Source organism: Podarcis vaucheri (assembly GCF_965113315.1).
Source record: "Podarcis vaucheri genome assembly, chromosome: 1".
NCBI classification, from domain to species: domain Eukaryota; kingdom Metazoa; phylum Chordata; class Lepidosauria; order Squamata; family Lacertidae; genus Podarcis; species Podarcis vaucheri.
In genome coordinates, this window is record NC_138759.1 from 16,889,627 (window position 1) to 16,909,420 (window position 19,794).

The 19,794-nt window shown below is 41.1% G+C and overlaps 1 protein-coding gene across 1 annotated transcript in view; it reads right to left on the reverse strand.

The window, feature by feature from the left end:
- DYNC1H1 (dynein cytoplasmic 1 heavy chain 1) overlaps nt 1-19,794 on the reverse strand; it is a 62,842-nt gene that overhangs the window by 13,411 nt on the left and 29,637 nt on the right. The window contains exons 35-59 of the mRNA XM_082216404.1: nt 19,265-19,492; nt 18,909-19,139; nt 18,618-18,758; nt 12,056-12,289; nt 11,343-11,549; nt 11,140-11,261; nt 10,625-10,790; nt 10,349-10,512; nt 9,035-9,164; nt 7,884-8,017; nt 7,456-7,570; nt 7,178-7,339; nt 6,529-6,743; nt 6,212-6,416; nt 5,918-6,091; nt 5,686-5,805; nt 5,449-5,569; nt 4,590-4,785; nt 3,829-3,946; nt 3,404-3,619; nt 2,489-2,701; nt 1,774-1,901; nt 876-1,029; nt 278-424; nt 33-183 (exon numbers count right to left, since the gene is read on the reverse strand). Of these exons, the coding sequence (XP_082072530.1) occupies nt 33-183; nt 278-424; nt 876-1,029; nt 1,774-1,901; nt 2,489-2,701; nt 3,404-3,619; nt 3,829-3,946; nt 4,590-4,785; nt 5,449-5,569; nt 5,686-5,805; nt 5,918-6,091; nt 6,212-6,416; nt 6,529-6,743; nt 7,178-7,339; nt 7,456-7,570; nt 7,884-8,017; nt 9,035-9,164; nt 10,349-10,512; nt 10,625-10,790; nt 11,140-11,261; nt 11,343-11,549; nt 12,056-12,289; nt 18,618-18,758; nt 18,909-19,139; nt 19,265-19,492 (4,192 nt within the window). The remainder of the gene's footprint in view (nt 1-32; nt 184-277; nt 425-875; nt 1,030-1,773; nt 1,902-2,488; nt 2,702-3,403; nt 3,620-3,828; nt 3,947-4,589; nt 4,786-5,448; nt 5,570-5,685; nt 5,806-5,917; nt 6,092-6,211; nt 6,417-6,528; nt 6,744-7,177; nt 7,340-7,455; nt 7,571-7,883; nt 8,018-9,034; nt 9,165-10,348; nt 10,513-10,624; nt 10,791-11,139; nt 11,262-11,342; nt 11,550-12,055; nt 12,290-18,617; nt 18,759-18,908; nt 19,140-19,264; nt 19,493-19,794) is intronic.

A 19,794-nucleotide genomic window follows, 5' to 3' on the forward strand; every position in this document is an offset into this window, starting at 1 on the left:
CGTCTGGGACCCGATTCCTGCCAATACTGTACCTTGAAGTTTGAGGAGATCAGAGCGCTTCTCATCCACATCTGGCCTTTCAGCTTTCAGTACTTCGTTCAGACACTGGCTCTGTAAGCTGCTGCGAGTTACTGTGAAGTTGACGAACGTCACGCGGGAGCAGAGATCTGGAGGAAACTCAACCTACCGAACAGAGCATAGTCACCTTTTACATAGAATCTCCTTTCCCTTTCACTCCCACCAACTGATGGGCAGATAAACCAAGTTTCTTGCTTACCGTTGGATCTCTGGTGGAGAGGAAAATGACAAATGATGGAGACAAATCAATATCCTGATCTCCCAGGGTAATAAGAACTCTGCCTCCAGTTCTACGGACTTCACGGTTCAACACAGGATTCAGCACGGGGTCATAGCTCTCCACATCCTGGGCAAGCATTCAGAAAGGGGAAATAATTTAAGTATTAAGAATTGTACTTCCCTTCAACTCTGGAGTTGGTTCTAAAAAGCAATCCAGATATAGGCTGAGACTCCAAAAGTTGCTTTGAGGCACACCCAAGAGCTTAAACCCATTGAGATCTCTCGTTTTAATTAGAACTGCAAATTCCCATGCTGTATTACATGCTGCCTTTTAAAGAGTCTCTCCCCAAGTTTCCAAAGCTGTTTCCCACACAGTGCTAAGTCCAAACCCCCTTGGGCTCATGGAACTAATGTTACAGTTCCTTGGATCTTGACCGTGGTCTTTCTGATATTAGGTGAAGTGCTCATCTTTCAGCTTTTCTGAAGCCCTTTTATTCAAGTTACACAATATGTTTCAACAACTCATTCGAAACTTGTGCTGGTTATAAAATATATATATATATATGCACAGAACTAACCTGGACAAGCAGAGGATTACCAAATCGCAAGGCGCTCTCCAAATTCTTCCTGAAAGCATCATCCAGAAAGCTGGTACGAGTGATCTTACGGTCCTTATATTCATTCATGATGAACTCTGTAGCTTGCCCAGAGGGGTCAATAATCAGGGGATACCTAAAGAGGTAATTGGTGGAACGTTATTTAAAATTCAGATAGCCCAGGAGGAAGAGATTTGTTCAACATATATTAACGGAAGAAGCGTTTTCAATTTATGGATTCATGGAACAGATAAGAAGTTTACAATTAGCTATGCTAGGTGTCCTTCAAGTATTTTGAAAGCCCTTAGTTTGTATTTTGATATGCTGCAGATACCAAATAGGGGCCTGGAATAATTTTTACTTCAGAAACTATGAGTGTTGCACGTAATGTATGTGTCTATCATCCAGTCTTTACTATTGAAATAGTTGGGCTCAAATTTACATTACCTTTTTGAGCTTCTAAATTTCCATTCTGACTACCGAGTGCTCTGTTAGAGGGATCTGATCTAGCATGGCAATTCTTAGAACAGTGGTTTTGCCAGACGCCACTTGAAAGTTTCATTTTAAGACTATGCTAGACTTCTCCACAAAATTTTCCTAGCACATGCTGTCTGTGCCAGTGGCCATTCACAATATCCTCTGGCAAACAACTCTATGCTCATAATGTGTTGAATGAGCAGGTTTTGCCTGTCTTTTAACAAGGCTTCTTATCTAAATGCCGAAAGTTCAGGCAATTCCAAAACATTCACAATCACTAGAGAAAGCCTGGACAGAAATGATCACATCAGAAGGGTTGAAATGGTACTTCCACTGGAAAGCTTTTCTGGCCTGAATAAGCCATTGGTATGCACAAAATTAATTAAAAGAAAAGCAACAATACCGGTTAAATCGCTTGAGCATGATGGCATTTTCTGTGCACAGGTCATCTGCAGGTAGGGAACTTGCTTGCCAGCGAAGGCGTTCATCTGCGTTGGACAGGTATTCGGTCCTAGCAATGTCTGTACGGAACTGCAGGGAAAGGACCATTGTGTTTCATAGCCAAGAACTGACCAACTTTTGTGACTAGGTGAAGCAATCAGTTGTCTTCCTGCTACTTATGGCTTGGGGCTCCCACAAACATTGGCATTCTCTTGGCTGCAGACCATATTCACTCAAAGTGGGGGCAGAGCTTGAAGTCAAAGGAGGTGATGGCAGTAGAGTTGGAAGGGACCCTGAGGATCATCTAGTCCAAATACCTGCAATGCTGGAATCTTTCACCCAATCCGGGGCTTGAACCCACGACCCTGACAGTAAAAGCCTTATGCTCTACCAACTGAGATATCCCATCCTAAAATACCCACGTTGCATCACCCTTTATTATCGGCCACCTTATAAAATCATCAGACATCTGGGAACAAAATAAAATGGCCTGAAGGGACATGATGGTTCTGCAGAGTGTATCTGGTTTTGTAAGCTGCTCAGGTGGGAGACCACGTGTGAAACATGCAGAAGCTGTTCTGAGCTTCATGGAAGAGGAAGGTGCACCATAAAGTGAAATGCTCTAATTAGTTCAAGTTAATAGCAGTGGTCTTTATGACCTATGCACAGTTTTTTACCTGAATATTTGCTTGTTGCAAGTGATGAGACCATGTTGTGAACAGGTTCTGACGCATCTGTTGGTCAAAGTAACCAGCATAAGCGATGAAGGCTCCTGAGAGCAAGCAGTCTCCTGCAATGGTGGACATCTGGTTTTTGAAGGTTTCACTTGTTTTCTCCCATCTTTCACGCTCTGCAGACAAACTCTTCAAGAGAGCCGTACTGCGGTTTACCTGCAAGTAAAACCATTGATACAGTTAACGAAAACTGGATCGAAGATTGCTACCTGCCTTTGAAAACATGGAGAAATTTTTAATTTGTAATTGCACCAGATACAGAGCCAGGTTTTCAGCATCCTATTACGAAACACACATTTCAAATACCTAGGAGGCTGAAGAAAAGGGGAGCATAACCACAACTTTATTTTTTATTAGAAAATGCAGCTAGCATCAACAAAGAAGCAGAGCAAAATTGTTTGCTTATCAAGTTTGGCTTAAAAGGCAACCTTAAAACCTAGAATATATGCAGCACTAGGCAGCTGTAGGAATTATTACAGAAGACACAGAAGTAGTGATACACACATTTTTAAATTAAGCTTCTAAAACTATATAAATAATACTGCATTTATTAACGTGGACAAATTTATAGATTACCTAACTATGCTATTGGTATTAAATATAGAAGCAAAATAAGTAAACTCTCTTCAATATACAAATGAACTTTGGATTTTAAATTCATGCCTGAACAAAGAGCACTAACAAGGAAATTGTGTAGAATGCTTAGAAGCACACATTCTATTATCTTTTTGCTTCCCTCAACTAGACCACTCAAGGTTGCAACTATAATGTAAGCCCTTAAGGAGACGTGATAAAAGAGGGAAACCACAGACAAATTTCTAAGGAAGCTCAACAAGGATAAATTCACGGCTATCTCACTTTTGCTTCCACAGCAGCCAGATCCGCCTTAATAGCCTGAGCCTCGGAAATCAGCACGGCATATTCTTCCTTGTAGCGGGCAATGCTGGCCTCTAGGTCTCTAATCATCTGTTCTACTTCGTTGGCCTTCTGCTGGTTGTCTTTGGCATCATCCTCCAGTTTCTGCAGTTCGTTTCTCAGGGGCTCTACCCGTTTCAACATGTCGGCATAGTTCAGCTGGGGGGGGGGGGACATAACACCAGGTCACTCAGTTCTGGGACACTTAAACAGTTCTGGTTTTAAAGCTTTGTTATTTTTAAAGCCACTGTGGGATTGTCAGTGACCTGCTGAGCTAAACAGCAAGAGGCAGGAAACCACCTTCAAAATATGACTGAGCTTCTATAGTATTTTATCCTAATCCAGTTAAATACCACAAGACAAGTTACCTGTGCAATAGCCCATTTCACCATAGGGCCGCAGGCCAAAGACGCTCTGTTCACAATTTCATAATTGTAACTTGGATTTGACAAGTAGTTCTTCTTCATCTTCTCCCGTATTGCATCACTGGAATAACGGGGGGTGGGGAGACAGAGAGAGAGTTTGAGAAAGTATCCGGACAAGCGTGGTGTTACCATCCAGCATGCAATTGCCAAGCCTGCAAGTTATCCCATCACCTTGGTAAGCAAAGCTATAGAACACAAATACCTCATGTCTTCAATATTAAAGTTGACAATGCTGGTGATGAAATTATCTTTCAGAATAACTGGCCTGATCTTTTTCCAGTCATTCGTCTCCTCACCCAACAGGAGACAGATGGATTCTAAAGCCAGTTTTACCGCCGCAGGTGGGTTGCCCATAGCTCTTACTTCAATAAGGTGCTGCTTCTTTATAGAGCTCACAGCTATTAAGGGGATGGAAAAAAGGGTTCAGCATGCAAAAACAAACACTGAAGGCTGCTGCTGGGAATAGGAGAAAGAAATTTGGTTCCAAGACTGAGATTTGGCCACAATGGAATCCACTGAATGGAGAGTTTCTTTCTGAGAATGTTCTCCTTGAATCAAGATGAGATTTGCTAATTTGAAGCAGAAATCGAGCCCTAAAAAATTATGCTTTTTATCTGCAACATGCAAGAAGCGTTGCAGCAGTCTTCGCGAACCATTTCTTTCTGTTCCCTGCAGCAGCCACTGTAAACCTGCCAATTATTCACCTGATCTCCTCAGCAGAAAAGTTTACAATGGTTGGGATGAAGTTTTCCCGCATTATGATGGAACGGATCTGTTTCCAATCAGTTGTGCTTTCACCCAAGAGCAGGCAGATCGACTCTAACGCCAGCTTCACGGCAGCAGGAGGGTTGGCCATAGAACGGACCTCCACCAGATGTTGTTTCTTTATTGATTTAACAGCTAGGAAGAAGCAAGCCCAATCAGCCAGGAGAGAAAAGACAGTGATTTGGGAGAAAACAGTGAAGAGCAAGATGATTAGCAAATCTTGAGGATCGGTGTGAAAGATTCTTAAGCTTCAGCAAAAATCAACTTTGATTTAAAAAACGAAAGGCACAATTTACCAGGCACATCTCCCATGGTTGTTTTTTTTAAAGCCAAGGGAAAAGGACCTGGATGTTTCCCAGATTCTCAGCCTTCAGAAACACCATTTCAAAACACACAAAACTATGATAAGCAACTGCAAAGCCTTTGTCAAAGGCATAGCCAGACTGGGTACTTTTTATCATGCCAGATGAACTTCTTGGTTTTGTTTTTAAAAGACAATGCTTTTGTACTCAAAGCCTTTTATTTAAAGACAACAACATCCATATACAATGTGGATTATCTAGCAACATGATCTGGCATTCTGGAAAGCTTTACTACTTGTGCTTCTAATCAATCAGAGCCCAAACCTGATTATTGATCAATGTATTACTCAGAAGAATTAAGCTGACAAGCCAAAATGCACTGATTTTTTTAGGGAGCCGTAAAGGGCATATTCGAAAGCATGGAGCAAAATGTTTCTGTTGCATGCAGCAGATTGGAATGCACTAAAAAGCTGCCCAACAGATGACTTTCACGTACCATTTTGAGCCTCAATGACTGCAGGCTCCACCTTATCCAGATCTTCCTTCACGCTCATCTGCTTGTCTGCAATGCCCTCTTGCTGTTTATGCAGCTGCTCCTGGATTTCCTGGCTCATAACCTGGAAGCAAGTTACACAGGATATTTCAAGAGCCCCGTTCTTACCCTATCTGCTCTGAGTTAAGAGGCACAACTTGGTGCGACAACATGCACTAAAAAGGACTTTAAGGTCTTCACCTTTTTCTTCTCTGCCTCTTGCTGATCTTTCACCATCTTCTTCAGCTTATCATTCGCGGCTGCATTCTTGACTTCCAGCTCCTGGCTTTTTATCCGTAAGTCACGGCGAAGTTCTTCTACCTAGAACCGACAGCAAATTCTCAATTACAGTGAACTCTATTCAAGATAACTTCCAAGGATTGTCATGAATGGTTTCTTCCTTCTTCCAATGCTCTTTCCTTAAGACTCATACCTGGTCAACCGTTTCCTTGATCTTCCTAAGACCAACATTCAAATGCATCTGCTGCTCTTCCAGCTCACTCCGTTTCTCATTGAACAAATTGGCATAGTGGTTGATGAAGTCCAAATAATGACGAGGAGTGATGGCCATTGTCCTGCCACCACGTTTGGCTAGACGAGCATTAGCCTGCCAGAAGGGGAAAAGAGTGTGTTAAAAACTGATGTACGCATTTTAAAATATCCTTCGAAGTAGGAAATGCTTTGAGGACTGCAAGAAGGTGCACAAAAAGTGAGAGGACAAACCCACCTGATGAAGGGTCTGGTGAACAAACACACAGCTGTTCACGATGGCTTCCCTATGGGATGGTGGCTGTGGCAGCTTGTCATAAACAACTGGCATGTAGTCTGGTACAATGTAGTTTGGCTTTTCTAGGTCCATTTTGCTGGTGAACTCTTTGCCAACTTGATAAAGCGCCTCTGTCGACCAGTCTCCAAACCAGTTCAAGACACACCTAAAGCAAAAGATGACATGCTATGAAGACTAACTGTAGTTCACAGTCCTGCTCATCTGAATTATCCATACACCACTGTAATGGATGTAATAGAAAATAAGCAGTTGTGTACCTGTTGAAGAGGGCTGGAGATGTAGCTGCTCTGTCCTTCAAGCCCTCAGAAGATGGGTTCATGGTGAAGACCACATGGAGATTACGAATGACTTGGCTGGTGAACCATTTGTATAGTTCTTCATGCGAATCCAACATCAAACCCTCTTTCTGGGCTCCTTCCTTACACTGAGTCATAAGTGTGGCATATTCATCCCCTTCAAACAAGCCAGGAACCTAAATGGAAGAGAGACACGTTAATTTACAGACAGATCTCTGAATTTTGTGTTGAGATAAATATTGATGAGGATCCAATGGCAATCTGAAATCAGAGCCTCTAAAAAATTGTTAGTTTGGGCAGTAGATTGTTTCGGGCACAGAATGTGCAAGACCTTCCAACAAGCTAATAATCTGTTTGGAGGCGAGGGGTTATTGGTTTGTTTTTGTTGTGTTATGTATTTTATATTCTATTTTATACTGTTATGTTGTGAACTGTACTGTGATCTTCAGATGAATGACAGTATACAAATTTAAGTAGTAAATTTCTATGTTTGGAACAAGAAATATATGGGCCTGCACAGCAGTCAGTAATCCAGAATCTCTTAAACAAGATTGGATGGCACAGTTCAGATCCCACCCCCACCCCCAAGTCCAGCCTTTAGTAAAGTTACCTCTCCATTGGCCAGCAGAGTATTCATTCTCTCCAGGAATCCAGAATCAAGTACATTTGATTCATCCATAATGAATGCTATTTTCTCATTCTTGCAGCCAGATCGTCTCAATACTGTTCTCAGATCTTCATCAAAGTCTTCACCAGTGTACTTTCTATGCACCTGTGAACATCCGTTATAGATTAAACGTCTATGATTTTATCTAGCCTGCCAAGCTCAATTTAATGCTGCAAGAAACAGAAGCTGGACCTTCAGTTTAGGGAAATGGGCACACCAACCTTGATTTGGTAGACACTTAAGCCATTCATCCAAGCCACAAATCGCGAGAGTGTAGTTTTTCCTGCTCCACTAACACCAATGAGAAGTAAGTGTCCCTGAGGCTGACGGAAGATTCTGAAAAGAGAGTCTTGACTTAGAAGATGAAGTACTGACTAGCAGAGAATCCCATGCATGCTTACTCAGGGGTTAAATTATATTGTTTTCAATGTTGTAGAAGTAACCGGTAAACAACCATCGCCTACAAAAATACATATGTATTACTGGTACATAGTAGGCAGTATTTTTTGTGTTCCTGCTCTAGCACTCAATGTCCAAGGTGATAAAAATAAACTGTATCCCCTTTCTAAATACATACTAGACTAGTTTAGAAATGTATTTGCCAAGGTGCTGCAACTGGAAAAAAGTTTAGAACACAAGCGTTGTGTACCTGTCAATTCTTAGCACATGGTCCAAAACTTCATTGAACAAGACAAGTGGTACGTCAAGTTCTTCTTCATAGAAAACCTTCAGTCTGGCTTTCACGTAGTCTCTTAGCTCTTCTTGATTAACTGGAATATAATCCTAAAAGACAGTGCAAACAACTTATATACCGGTACTTGCAAACCATAAAGCATCAGCATTAGAGCTGTCCTTGCTTATGACAGTATCTGAAGATGCACAAAGTATTGCCTATTCATGAAGCTTATCCACCCACCTCAATTAATTAACTTGTCTCATGTTGACTAACAATAATCCCCAAGCTTTTCCCAAGTAGGAAACTGGTGGGCAACAGGCAAATGTGTCTTCCCAAGATGGGGAATGAGAAGTAATCACTGAAAAAATCTAGTGAAGTTTTGCAGAACATCAGCTGAAGGGCAAGAATGAAGACAGCCACGTGGGAGAATTTTGCACATAGGCTGGATGCAACATGCAGCCTCCAGGTGGCCAGTTTGCTGCAATGTGCTTAGTGCCTACCCTGATCATACTTTTCATCAGTTGCTGGCCAAGTAGCCAGCAGACGTAGACTCATTTTTACAAGAAGGGAAGCAGAAGAGGGGAAATGTATGTGAGCTGGACAAGGGGACAACTCAATTCCCATACAGGCAAACATTCTGCCTGAAGGGAATATGGATAAAATGTGCACCTAATTACATTTATTTTAAGAGATACTCAAAATCCCAGGTAGCTCAATTCTTGCATGAATCTCACACTAAAACAGATAGTAGCTACGGTTCGTTACACTGGGGGGAAATTGAGAGGTGCTCATCCTCAAAAGGATAGCTGTGCCCTGATATCCAAGGAAGTTTTTAAAGTGAGCTCAAGACACTAACTTCCAGTGTAAACACACCAGATGTAATTATGCTCCTTTCTGACTAAATTATCAGAAGAAATATTATTCAAACCAAGTCAACATCTGCTACCAATGATTAAGTCATGATAATACAACTTGCAACTGATTAAAGGAGAAGTTTTAATGTCATAGGCTTTCTCCATCAACCGAAAAAGCAGAAAAAATTAAATGCAGCACACTTCCATATAACCACAAACTAAAGCAATGTATCAATGTATTAAAGTTTCAGTAACCAGCAGAGCTTATACCTTGGATAGCCAATTGCTGTACAGAATGGGCCTGGCCATTGCTTTCTCTTTGTCTATGTTGGGGAAGTGCTTCAGAGCTACCATGTCAATGTTTTCATCAGTCCACCGTCTCTCCTCATCTTCCACAAGCCTAGATAAAGGGAGCAACCATTAGTATTAGAAAGCACATTAACAGCTTAAAGTTAAGACTCCATGACAGAGAAGCTTTGGCGTTAATACTGTTTCAAAAGTGTGAAATGCACTTCTCCCAACTACTAGTGATACGTAATGGTTGCATATCACTTGCAATGGTCTAAGATTCAGGCAAGTAATTCATGTTCTGAATATTCCTATAGCTAAGCTAATTTCCCTCTGAGTCTGTCTCATCTTTTGAACCCAGACACTGGCATTTACATCATATGCCCAGAGTTCAAATTATGAGTTGTGAAAAGTAGTGCTCAGTTAGCTTGAAATTTGCTCACAAATCGCAAGAGGTATCTAAACATGTTTTAAATACACTTTCCCCCAGTTAGCTGTCCACATTTTTCCCTGCACTAAGATTTGGGTGGAAAGATGGCCCATAGCAGTGATACTGAAATGTGACCTATAAATACTCCCACTGACTTTCCACCCCCAACAAAAAGCCAAAAAACACAAACCCCTAGGGACCTAGGAAGCTACAGTGCTTTATACTAAGTTAGACAACTGGTACATCTCTCAGTCTATCCTACACTACCTAGAGATGCCAGCTACTGGTGAACAAATGGCAAACTGAATTTATTTGTAATGTGCATCCTTCTATTTCATTAAAAACATGTGCATTTACTATAAAGGGCTTGTTTACAGTACAGTAAACTGTGTTGTGTTAATTAAGAAAAACATATTGGAACGACTTGCTCCAGTCTGAACACACAAGAGGAATTCTATGCAGCCTGAATGCTTGTGGACTATTATATACTACCAAGTGTGCAGTCACACTTTATTCCAGTGAGGTGCAGTGCCTAGTGTTGGACAAGGAACTGGGAGGCCAGGATTGAAATCCCCAATCAGCCATGAAGCTCACTGGGTGACCATGGACCAGCCACTGTGTTTCAGCCTCCCTCATGGGTTGTTGAGAGCATAAGATTGGGGTTGGGATTGGGGCTGCCTCCTACCAAAAAGGAGTTTTAAAAAGTACACTGTGATATCAGTTGGAGACAGAATGGTGCAGATAATGTCAAGGCTGCAGGTTTGATCCCCCTATGGGACATCTGCACATTCCTGCATTGCAGGGGGTTGAACTAAATGATCCTCAGTGTCCTTTCAACTCTGCAGTTCTATGATTTTACACTTTACCTGTCTTGGAAGAGACGCAGGGCTTCATGGGCCCAAATTCTAATGAGGCCTTCGACAGGCAATGTTTCCAGCGGTCTCAGAGCTTCGAAGATCCCTCTCACCCATCGAGTCATTTCACGGGGTGAATAGATGTAGTGCGGCTGTGTGTCTTGAGTAAACCTTTCCTGGAAGTAACAGGATAAGGAGTTGTCCATAGTAACCAGGGAAGTATTTTTTAACCGCTCGCTCTAGACATTTGATAAAAAAAGCTGCAAAGAGCTTTATCATTCCAGTTACCTGAGACATTGTGTAGAACTCAACCATGGCTGCAGTGAGAGGTTCTGCATACGTGCGGAGAGATGGAATGAGCCTCAACATAGCGCGATTGAAAGTGCCGTAGATCTGAGTGAGGGAAGCCGGGCCAGGATAGTCCACGTACACAACAGGAACATGGCGCAGAAATCTAGAAAGGCATACAGGAGAGGTGAATTCTGTAGCACCTCAGCTATTAGGCTAAATACATGGGTCTAGATATGGCAAAAACAGATCTTGAAAGCTTTCACTGCACCTGAAAGCACAGCACCGGCTGCTATTGAGATGCCAGGCCACGTTCAAGGTGTCAGAACTAGCGTGCAAAGCCTACTGCAACAACAAAAAGACTCTGAAGTTCTACATTCCAGTAGCCAAAGCATTAATAGAGCATTTGAAAGGCTGAATCCTACTTCTCAGTAAAGCACATTAATATGAATGTGGACTGCAGGTTTGATCCTTAAAGCTCCAGCAACTTATCAACAGCAATATGGACACATTACCTATGCGAAAGAGGCTTCCTTCCAGGATCTGTAGGTGGGTTACACGCTCCAACAAACTGAATTCGCTCCAGTTTCACCCATGTCTGGTCAGATGTGCGGTAGAAACCTCCATGTTCCACCATCTGAGGATTTGAGAGAGGCGGTTACGACGGAGTTTAACTATGACAAAAAAAGTTGAGTTCTTTAATCTGACTTATACTCACTTGTCTGATGAAGGATATGACTCTCTGTGTGCCGTATTTATCCATATCCGGCAAGTTGATTTCGTCACAGAAGAGCACCAGCCACTTTCCTAGCTGGACAGGAGCCAACACCACACCGTTAGGCGTACGCCTGTATTCACAGTAGTGATCAAAGGTTTTCAGGAGCAGCTCTGGAGTAGTAGCACTGGAGAAATTCAGACCAACCACCTAAAAATGCAAGGACGTGATCAGGAACGGAATATGCAGCAAGATCCAAGAGGCATAAACACTGCCGACTGGTGACAGCTTTTAAAGTTTTGTTGCTCGTCTTCCTTTGTTCTTTATGAATGCTGCTCATGTTTTTACGGGAGGAAGTCGACATCGTGACTTCCCTCTCTTGCTCTTCTGCTAGCATGCCAGGTTAGCTGAATTTGTTTTAATTGCTTTTTGTAAACTTGAAAAGTGGTATCTAAAGTTCTTAAACTAACAAACCATTCTGGCTCAGAGGCAGCAATGAACTATCTACAAAATGGCTTGGCAAAAAAAGAGAGGAACGAGCGCCTCCTCGCTCGTTCTGCTTATTGTATTGTTGTGCAGAGAGGTTTAATTAAATGTGGAAGATGAATAAATTATTCTGATCTTCTGCTGCTCAGTGGCATTTTAAAGCCTGCAGATGTGGTTACTCATTCAGAATGTTCGGAATGGGAGAAGGTCACACACAAAGAACTGTTTACCTCCATGTCAGGCAAAGCCCTGAGTGCACTGAAGAGTGTCATGGTCTTTCCAGAACCTGGCGGCCCACACAGCACTAGGGGTTTGTGCTCCGCAAGCCAAGTATACAACAATGCTTCGTGGCGGACGGTGTCTAGGGTTGGCACCACAACATCAGGAGCTGCCACTTTGTGAGTCTCGACTTCAATCTGCGGGACCTTTGACTGCCAGGGAATCCACTCACCAGTAATTGAGACCTATGGAGAGAGAGAAAGAAAATTAAGTATCTGGTATTATCTGCTTCTGTTGCTGCCAAAGCAACAACTTGGTGTTGTTTAAAGCGGGTACTTCAAGGTTTAACATTAATTGCAACATTAAGCTGATCAAAAGCATTTAAAATAAGCTTGTGTATATATTGCTGGTACTACTGACTTCTATATATTTATGCTGGCTCTGCTTTTGTTTGCTGCAATTAAAAAAAACCTGAAGTGCCTCCACTAAGCTGACAGCAAATTAAGAACACTTTATAAAAGATTTTAACAAAGAAACTCATTACAGACAGCAGCTAATACACTTCTGAGTGAGTGGTGGGAAATGACTCTAAAATGTTGAGCTTGGAACTTAACAGGTTAAGTTCTTCCCATGATGCCACACCATTCTGACGTCAGTTTTCGAAGCTTGGGAGGAGCTTGGGAGGAATTTGCCATTCTCACTCTATGCTGTGAGGGGAAAAGAGCAGTCCCATAATGGCTGCGAGAAGTCCTGGAGATTTCTGAGGAAATGTTGGAATAAACAGCTGTAAATAGACAAACTGGACTCTGTGTGTTTGTCTGTGAGCTGAGCCAAGCTGCGTGACAGTTTTACACCGCTGTGCGAAACTCTGCTGAGCCGTGACGGAGAGCTGCGAGCGGAAGTGTGCCGGGCGGCCATAAATCGCTAATTGAGGTTCGCAAATCAATTAGCGGGAGTCACGGCTGACAACAAACTGCCAGATAAAATACCTGAGTATACCATCTAAAAGCAAAGTATGCTTTTCTTTTGAACTTGTTTATTCTGATATACAAGCGTATGAATTAAAAACCAACCAGATCAACAAGGCTCAAGGATCAGTTTTTAAATCTGATGACAGCCTTAGATTCAAATCACCGAGAAATTTGTTCAGTTAAGTGCATCGTCCAAAATGTAAGTAGCTATAAGCCTCCAGTTATACTTGCTTTAACTGCGTTAAAAAACTTTTCTTTTTACATCCTTGGATATTCTCCTTTGTCTTTGTACTTGGACATTTCATTCTTAGCCATTTTGATTTGCTCCCTCTAGAGGGTAAAGTAAAACTTGGCACAGCTTGGGACAGTGGAATTTTCCAACGGGGAATAGCTCCTGTGGGAAACGACCTTGACATGAGTGGCTCACAAGAAGAGATAGTCACAAGAGCCAAGACCAAGCAACAACAACAACAGCAGCTGCAGCAACAGACAAAGAAAAGAGGCTCAATTTCAGGCGTAACTATTGGATCTGCAGGAACAACAGGACAAGAAAAAGGGACGGCTGCCTCTATGGATGCCGTGACAGAAGCCCTGCTTAAAATAAATCAATCTTTGGAGTCTCTGACAAAACAGACTTCAGAAAATACACAAAAATTAACAGAAATATCAGTAAGACTAAACCAGAATACAGAATCAATAAATAAATTGGTGGAGGAAAATGCTACTACGCGTAAAATTGCTGAAGATGCCAAAGTTACTGCTGAAGGGACACAAGAGAAATTAGAGCCGATCGCTAAGAAGGTTTATGAACACGACGCAACTTTGGCCCTGTGGGAGTTACAGAGAAAAGAAAGAAACTTAAAATTAAGACTGATTCCAGAGAATGAAGGAGACAATCTCGCAGAATATCTGACACGGGAGTTTGCTGACTGCTGGGATCTTGAAGAAGACGAATTCAAAATTACAACAGCTTTCAGACTGGGCAAAAAGCAGGATAGAAAGACCCCGAGAGATTGCCTGATTACATTCAGATCCAAGGACGAAAGAGACAAAATATTAGGACTACACTTTGGAAAGGCCTTGCAAATCGGAAATTCAGCTATACAGATTTTTAAAGATATCCCAAAATATATTCTGGATTTAAGAAACTTCTACAAAGATTTGACTCTTCTGCTGAAGAAAAACTCTATCCGCTTTAGGTGGGAATTCCCACAAGGACTGTCATTTGATTACAGGGGAAAGAAGGTGAAGATAAAGACTATTCAAGACAAGGACAAATTTTTAGCAAGAAATCAGGAGGACCTACAGAAGGGGACAGTGGACGTACTTGCAGAACAGAGGAGAGTACTAGATATCTTGAATCTCTCGTTTGGACAAAAACCACCACCATCAGAAGAAGAGCAACAACTTGGAGCTGTTGGAGGAGTTTCAGAAAAATAATAAGATGGCCTTGCAATTCCTTAGCTGGAATTGTAATGGACTGAATGGGCCTTTGAAGAGAAGACAAGTGTTTCATATTTTGAACAGAGAACAACTGGACTTGATATGTCTACAAGAAACTCACATAACTAGAGCCCATAGAAGACTACTTATAAATAAAAGACTAGGACAAGAATTTATTGCATCAGATAAAGTCAAGAAAAGAGGAGTTGTAATATACGTGAAAGAGAAATGGGCCCCAAAAATGATATTTAAAGATGAACAAGGGAGATATCTGGCTGTGGAGATACAGATACAAGGAGAAAAACTTTTAGTTGTGGGAATTTATGCACCAAATGAAGGTAAATCTGACTTCTTTAAGAGACTTCATGAAACTCTGATGGACTATCTGGATTACAATATGATAATCATGGGAGACATGAATGGTGTGGTCTCCACTAACATGGACAAGGCACAAAGACTAACAGTTAGCAAGGAAGGGAGACTTCCTAAGACTTTCTTCGAAATGACGGAAAACATGGATTTGATAGATATATGGAGAACAAGGAACCCTCTGGAGAGAGAGGGAACTTTTTTCTCTCAAGCAATGATGACCTGGACCAGAATCGATCAAATTTGGATTACTAGTGGTATGGCTCCAAAGGTTAAGAAGGTGGAAATCTGCCCAAAAACTTGCTCCGACCATAATGCCGTGAGGATGGAGATGAAACTTACAACAACTGGTCAATTCAGATGGAGAATGAATGACACCCTCTTTCGAGATAAGGAGATCCTTATGAAGGCCCAAAAAACTCTAAAAGACTATTTTGAAATAAATTTGAGGACCGACGTGGAAAAGAGAGTGATCTGGGACGCAAGTAAAGCAGTGATGAGAGGCTTTTTGATTCAACAAAATTCAATAAAGAGGAAAAAACAAAATGAGAAAAAAGAAAAGATTTTGGAAAAGATAAAAGAAGGAGAGAAAAAATTAAGAACAAAACCAAAGTCCCAGGAGATTCTAAGAGAGATTAAGCTATATCAAATACAATATATGGAATTGATGAACCAAGAGATTGAATGGAAGATAAAACAAATGAAACAAAAGACATTTGAATCAGCAAATAAATGTGGCAAACTTCTGGCATGGCAATTGAAGAAAAGGCAGAAATTGAATACGGTTACAAGCCTAGAAGTGGATGGAAAGAATATATCTAAACCTAATGAAATTAGAAACTGTTTTTTGAGTTATTTTAAAAAGCTATATACTCAAGGTTCGCAAAATGAAGAAGATATAGACAAATTTCTTGATAAATATGGATTACAAAAAATCTCTCATCAAAGTAAGATGGATCTGAACCAGAGAATATCAGAACAAGAGATAGAGGCCGCCATTCAGAACATGCAACTGGGCAAATCTCCAGGACCAGATGGACTGACTTCTAGATATTACAAATCGTTGAAGGAATGGTTGACTCAACCATTAAAAGAAGTCTGCAATGAGATCCTTGAGGGAAAGAAGGCACCTGAATCGTGGAAAGAAGCATATATTTCACTCATACCAAAGACAGAGACTGAAAAGACTCAACTAAAGAACTACCGCCCAATATCACTACTTAATGTGGATTATAAAATTTTCGCGGACATTTTGGCAAAAAGATTTAAAAGAGTGTTGATGGAAAGGATTCATAAGAACCAAGCAGGCTTTCTCCCTAAAAGACACCTGGCAGATAATGTAAGGAATGTAATAGACATTTTGGAAAAGCTAGAGGTGAATATAAACACTAAAGCAGTATTGATTTTTGTGGACGCGGAGAAAGCCTTTGATAACATTTCTTGGAGCTTTATGATGAAGAACCTTCATGGGATGGGGGTAGGTCAAGGTTTTGAGAATGGTATGGCTGCAGTATATTCTGAACAAAAGGCTAAATTGATTGTAAACAACGTAGTGACTGAGGAGCTTAAGATAGAAAAAGGAACACGACAGGGGTGCCCAATTTCCCCATTACTTTTTATTTCAGTTCTGGAGGTGTTGCTGAATATGATAAGGAATGACCAGCAGGTTAAAGGAGTGCAGGTCGGAGCTAAACATTACAAGTTAAGAGCGTTTGCAGATGACTTAGTTTTGACTTTACAAGAGCCAATCACTAGTACGAAAAAGGTTTTAGAAATAATACAACAGTTTGGCCAGGTAGTTGGATTTAAGTTGAATAAACAAAAAACCAAAGTTTTAGGAAAAAACTTAACAGATATGGAAAAGGAGAAATTCCAAGAAGAGACAGGGCTGACAGTGGTTAAGAAGGTCAAATACTTAGGGGTTTATTTGACATCTAAAAATGTGAACTTGTATAAGGACAACTATGAAAAATGTTGGTCAGAAATCAAAAAAGATCTAGAAATATGGTCAAATTTGAAATTGTCAATGTTAGGCCGAATTGCTGTGATCAAAATGAATGTATTGCCTAGAATGTTATTTTTGTTTCAGACCTTGCAGATTCTTGACAAGTTGGAATGTTTTAAGAGGTGGCAGAAAGATATTTCGAAATTTGTCTGGCAGGGCAAAAAGCCCAGAATTAAATTTAAAATATTGACAGATGCAAAAGAAAGAGGGGGTTTTGCCCTGCCGGACTTAAAATTGTACTATGAGGCAGCTGCTTTTTGCTGGCTGAAAGAATGGATGCTCCTCGAGAATACGGACATTTTGGATCTGGAGGGTTTCAACAATGCTTTTGGTTGGCATGCATATTTATGGTATGATAAAGCTAATAGCGCTTTTAAAAATCATATTGTTAGGAAAGCACTATATAATGTTTGGACAAGATATAAAGATTTGTTGGAAAACAAAACCCCTAGATGGGTCTCACCAGTGGAGGCTAAAGCAGTGAAGAAACTCAATATGGAGGTCGGATGGCCGAAGTATTGGGAAATTTTGGAACAGGATGGAGATAAGTTTAAACTACAAAGCCAGGAGAAACTGAAACATAAAGTACAAAATTGGTTTCAATACCGTCAAATAATGGAGTTTTTCAAACAGGATAGGAAAATTGGCTTCCAGGTGGAAAAATCAAAACTAGAAACTGAACTACTAGAACCCAATACTAAGATTTTATCTAGAATGTATAACTTGTTGCTGAAATGGAATACACAGGACGAAACAGTTAAATCGGTTATGATCAAGTGGGCACAGGACGTTGGGCACAATATTATGTCAGCTGACTGGGAATGGTTATGGAACACTGGTATTAAATTCACGGCATGTAATGCCTTAAAGGAAAATATTATGAAAATGGTTTACAGGTGGTACATGACTCCAGTCAAGCTGGCAAAAATTTACCATTTGCCCGATAATAAATGTTGGAAATGTAGAGAGACTGAAGGTACCTTTTATCACCTCTGGTGGACGTGCCCGAAGATTAAGGCTTTCTGGGAAATGATCTATAATGAAATGAAAAAGGTACTTAAATGTACTTTTCCTAAAAAGCCAGAGGCCTTTCTCTTGGGCATTGTCGGCCAATTGGTGTCAAAAGGGGATAGAACTTTTTTTATGTATGCTACAACAGCAGCAAGAATACTTATCGCGAAGTATTGGAAGACACAAGATCTACCCACGCTGGAAGAATGGCAGATGAAAGTGATGGACTATATGACATTGGCTGAGATGACAGGCAGAATCCGTGACCAACGAAAGGAGACGGTGGAAGAAGATTGGAGAAAATTTAAAAGCTACCTTAAGGACTATTATAAACTTAATGAATGTTAAAGTGTTGTGGTTTTCAGAGACAAAGGGATACAGTGACATAAGGCCAGAAAATAGAGAAGACTAAGATGACAGAGGTTGGAAGTAACAATTGGGAGTTGCTAAAAATTATGGACATTGGGATGCAGAAAGGGGGGGGGAGGGGAAGTCCAAGAAAAGAGGTTTATGAAAATATGGTATGAAACTATACGTGTATGTTTGTCTTTTTAAGTGTTTGTTTGTTATTTAAAAACTTTGTAAAACCAATAAAAATTTTATAAAAAAAAAAACAAAATGTAAGTGCACTGAATAAATATGTTGCTGCTAAGTCTCTGGAAGAAGGCTATGAAATCATCTATTTTGTTGTATTGATTAAGTTTTGTGCAAATAGCATCAATAAATAAGTACATTAAGCCTGGCATTTAGAAAATGGAAAGGTTTATTTTTTACCTCGTAATCAATGATAGGTATATTTGGTGCAGAAGGCAGTGGCACAGTTGTGATTCTCCTGATGTATTCACCCAGCTCGGCTCTCATCTTCAGACGGCTGTCTCCGCAAAGGGACCACAGAATCGCATACACGAGGTATCGCTGAGAAAGTTCAGAAACTGATCAGTAAAAGTGCAGAAAAAAGGGGAATCCCACACAAGAGAGCCACATGAAAATTAACAGCAAGATTAATTCACAAGGCTGGCAGCTTGACAGTTTCCTCCTTTTTATTTACTTAGCTGTGGGAATTACCTGGATGTAGCGTTCCAGCTGATCTATCTGCATAGGGAAGTCTGGATGGTTGGCATTGTACTGTGCTACGTTGCGGCAAGCCTGGTGCAGCATGGAGAAGAGGGAGCCAAGACAGCGCAAGCGAGTGAGGTCCATGATGTGCTCCAGCTTGAAAGCATGTTCGAGTGCCTTCGTCACCAGCCCATTCGATGTGAAGTATGGCTGCATAATTGTTGCTGCATCTCTCTGAATCTGTTGAAACAGCGTTTCGTCAACCATTATCGGGCAAAATAGAGCTGAACTACTCGTATAATAATCTGCGTGCCCACGGCAAGGTGGTACTGCAATCTTTCATGTTATATACTCTTGAACCATACCTGCAACATTGGGGAAGCTGCTTCCTCTCCTTCATCTTCCTTGCCCTTTCTCCTACGCTGAGCTTCCTCTTCACCTTCATCCAGAGGGATGCTCCTCAGTCTGGCCAGGAAGTTGTTGAAAATCATGTCAGTGCTTAGAACATCTTCACTGAACCAAACCATGCCACACCTTGACACTGTGGCCAGAGTAGCATACTTCAGATCTTGAACTTCAAACATGATGCGCACCTATGGGAAAAAGCAGAAAGATGGCTTAGAAACCAGTGCCGGCCTCAAAATTATCTGAGGACACAGCTGTGTCTAACTTCTAAGAGTTTTCTCCTTTGACTAACCTTAGCCTGTTAAGAGGCCACTGGGAGCATTAAGACAGCATTGCAATCAGAATGGTACAAGTTAAACCTCAAGTAATATTTTATAGCCAGCCCTTTAAGTAAGGCAGTTCCTCATAATCTAATGGGAACTGGCAAAGCGCAACATGACAAAACCAGGGAGTAACAACCTACTTCCAAACTGTGTCTGCTGGAAACACC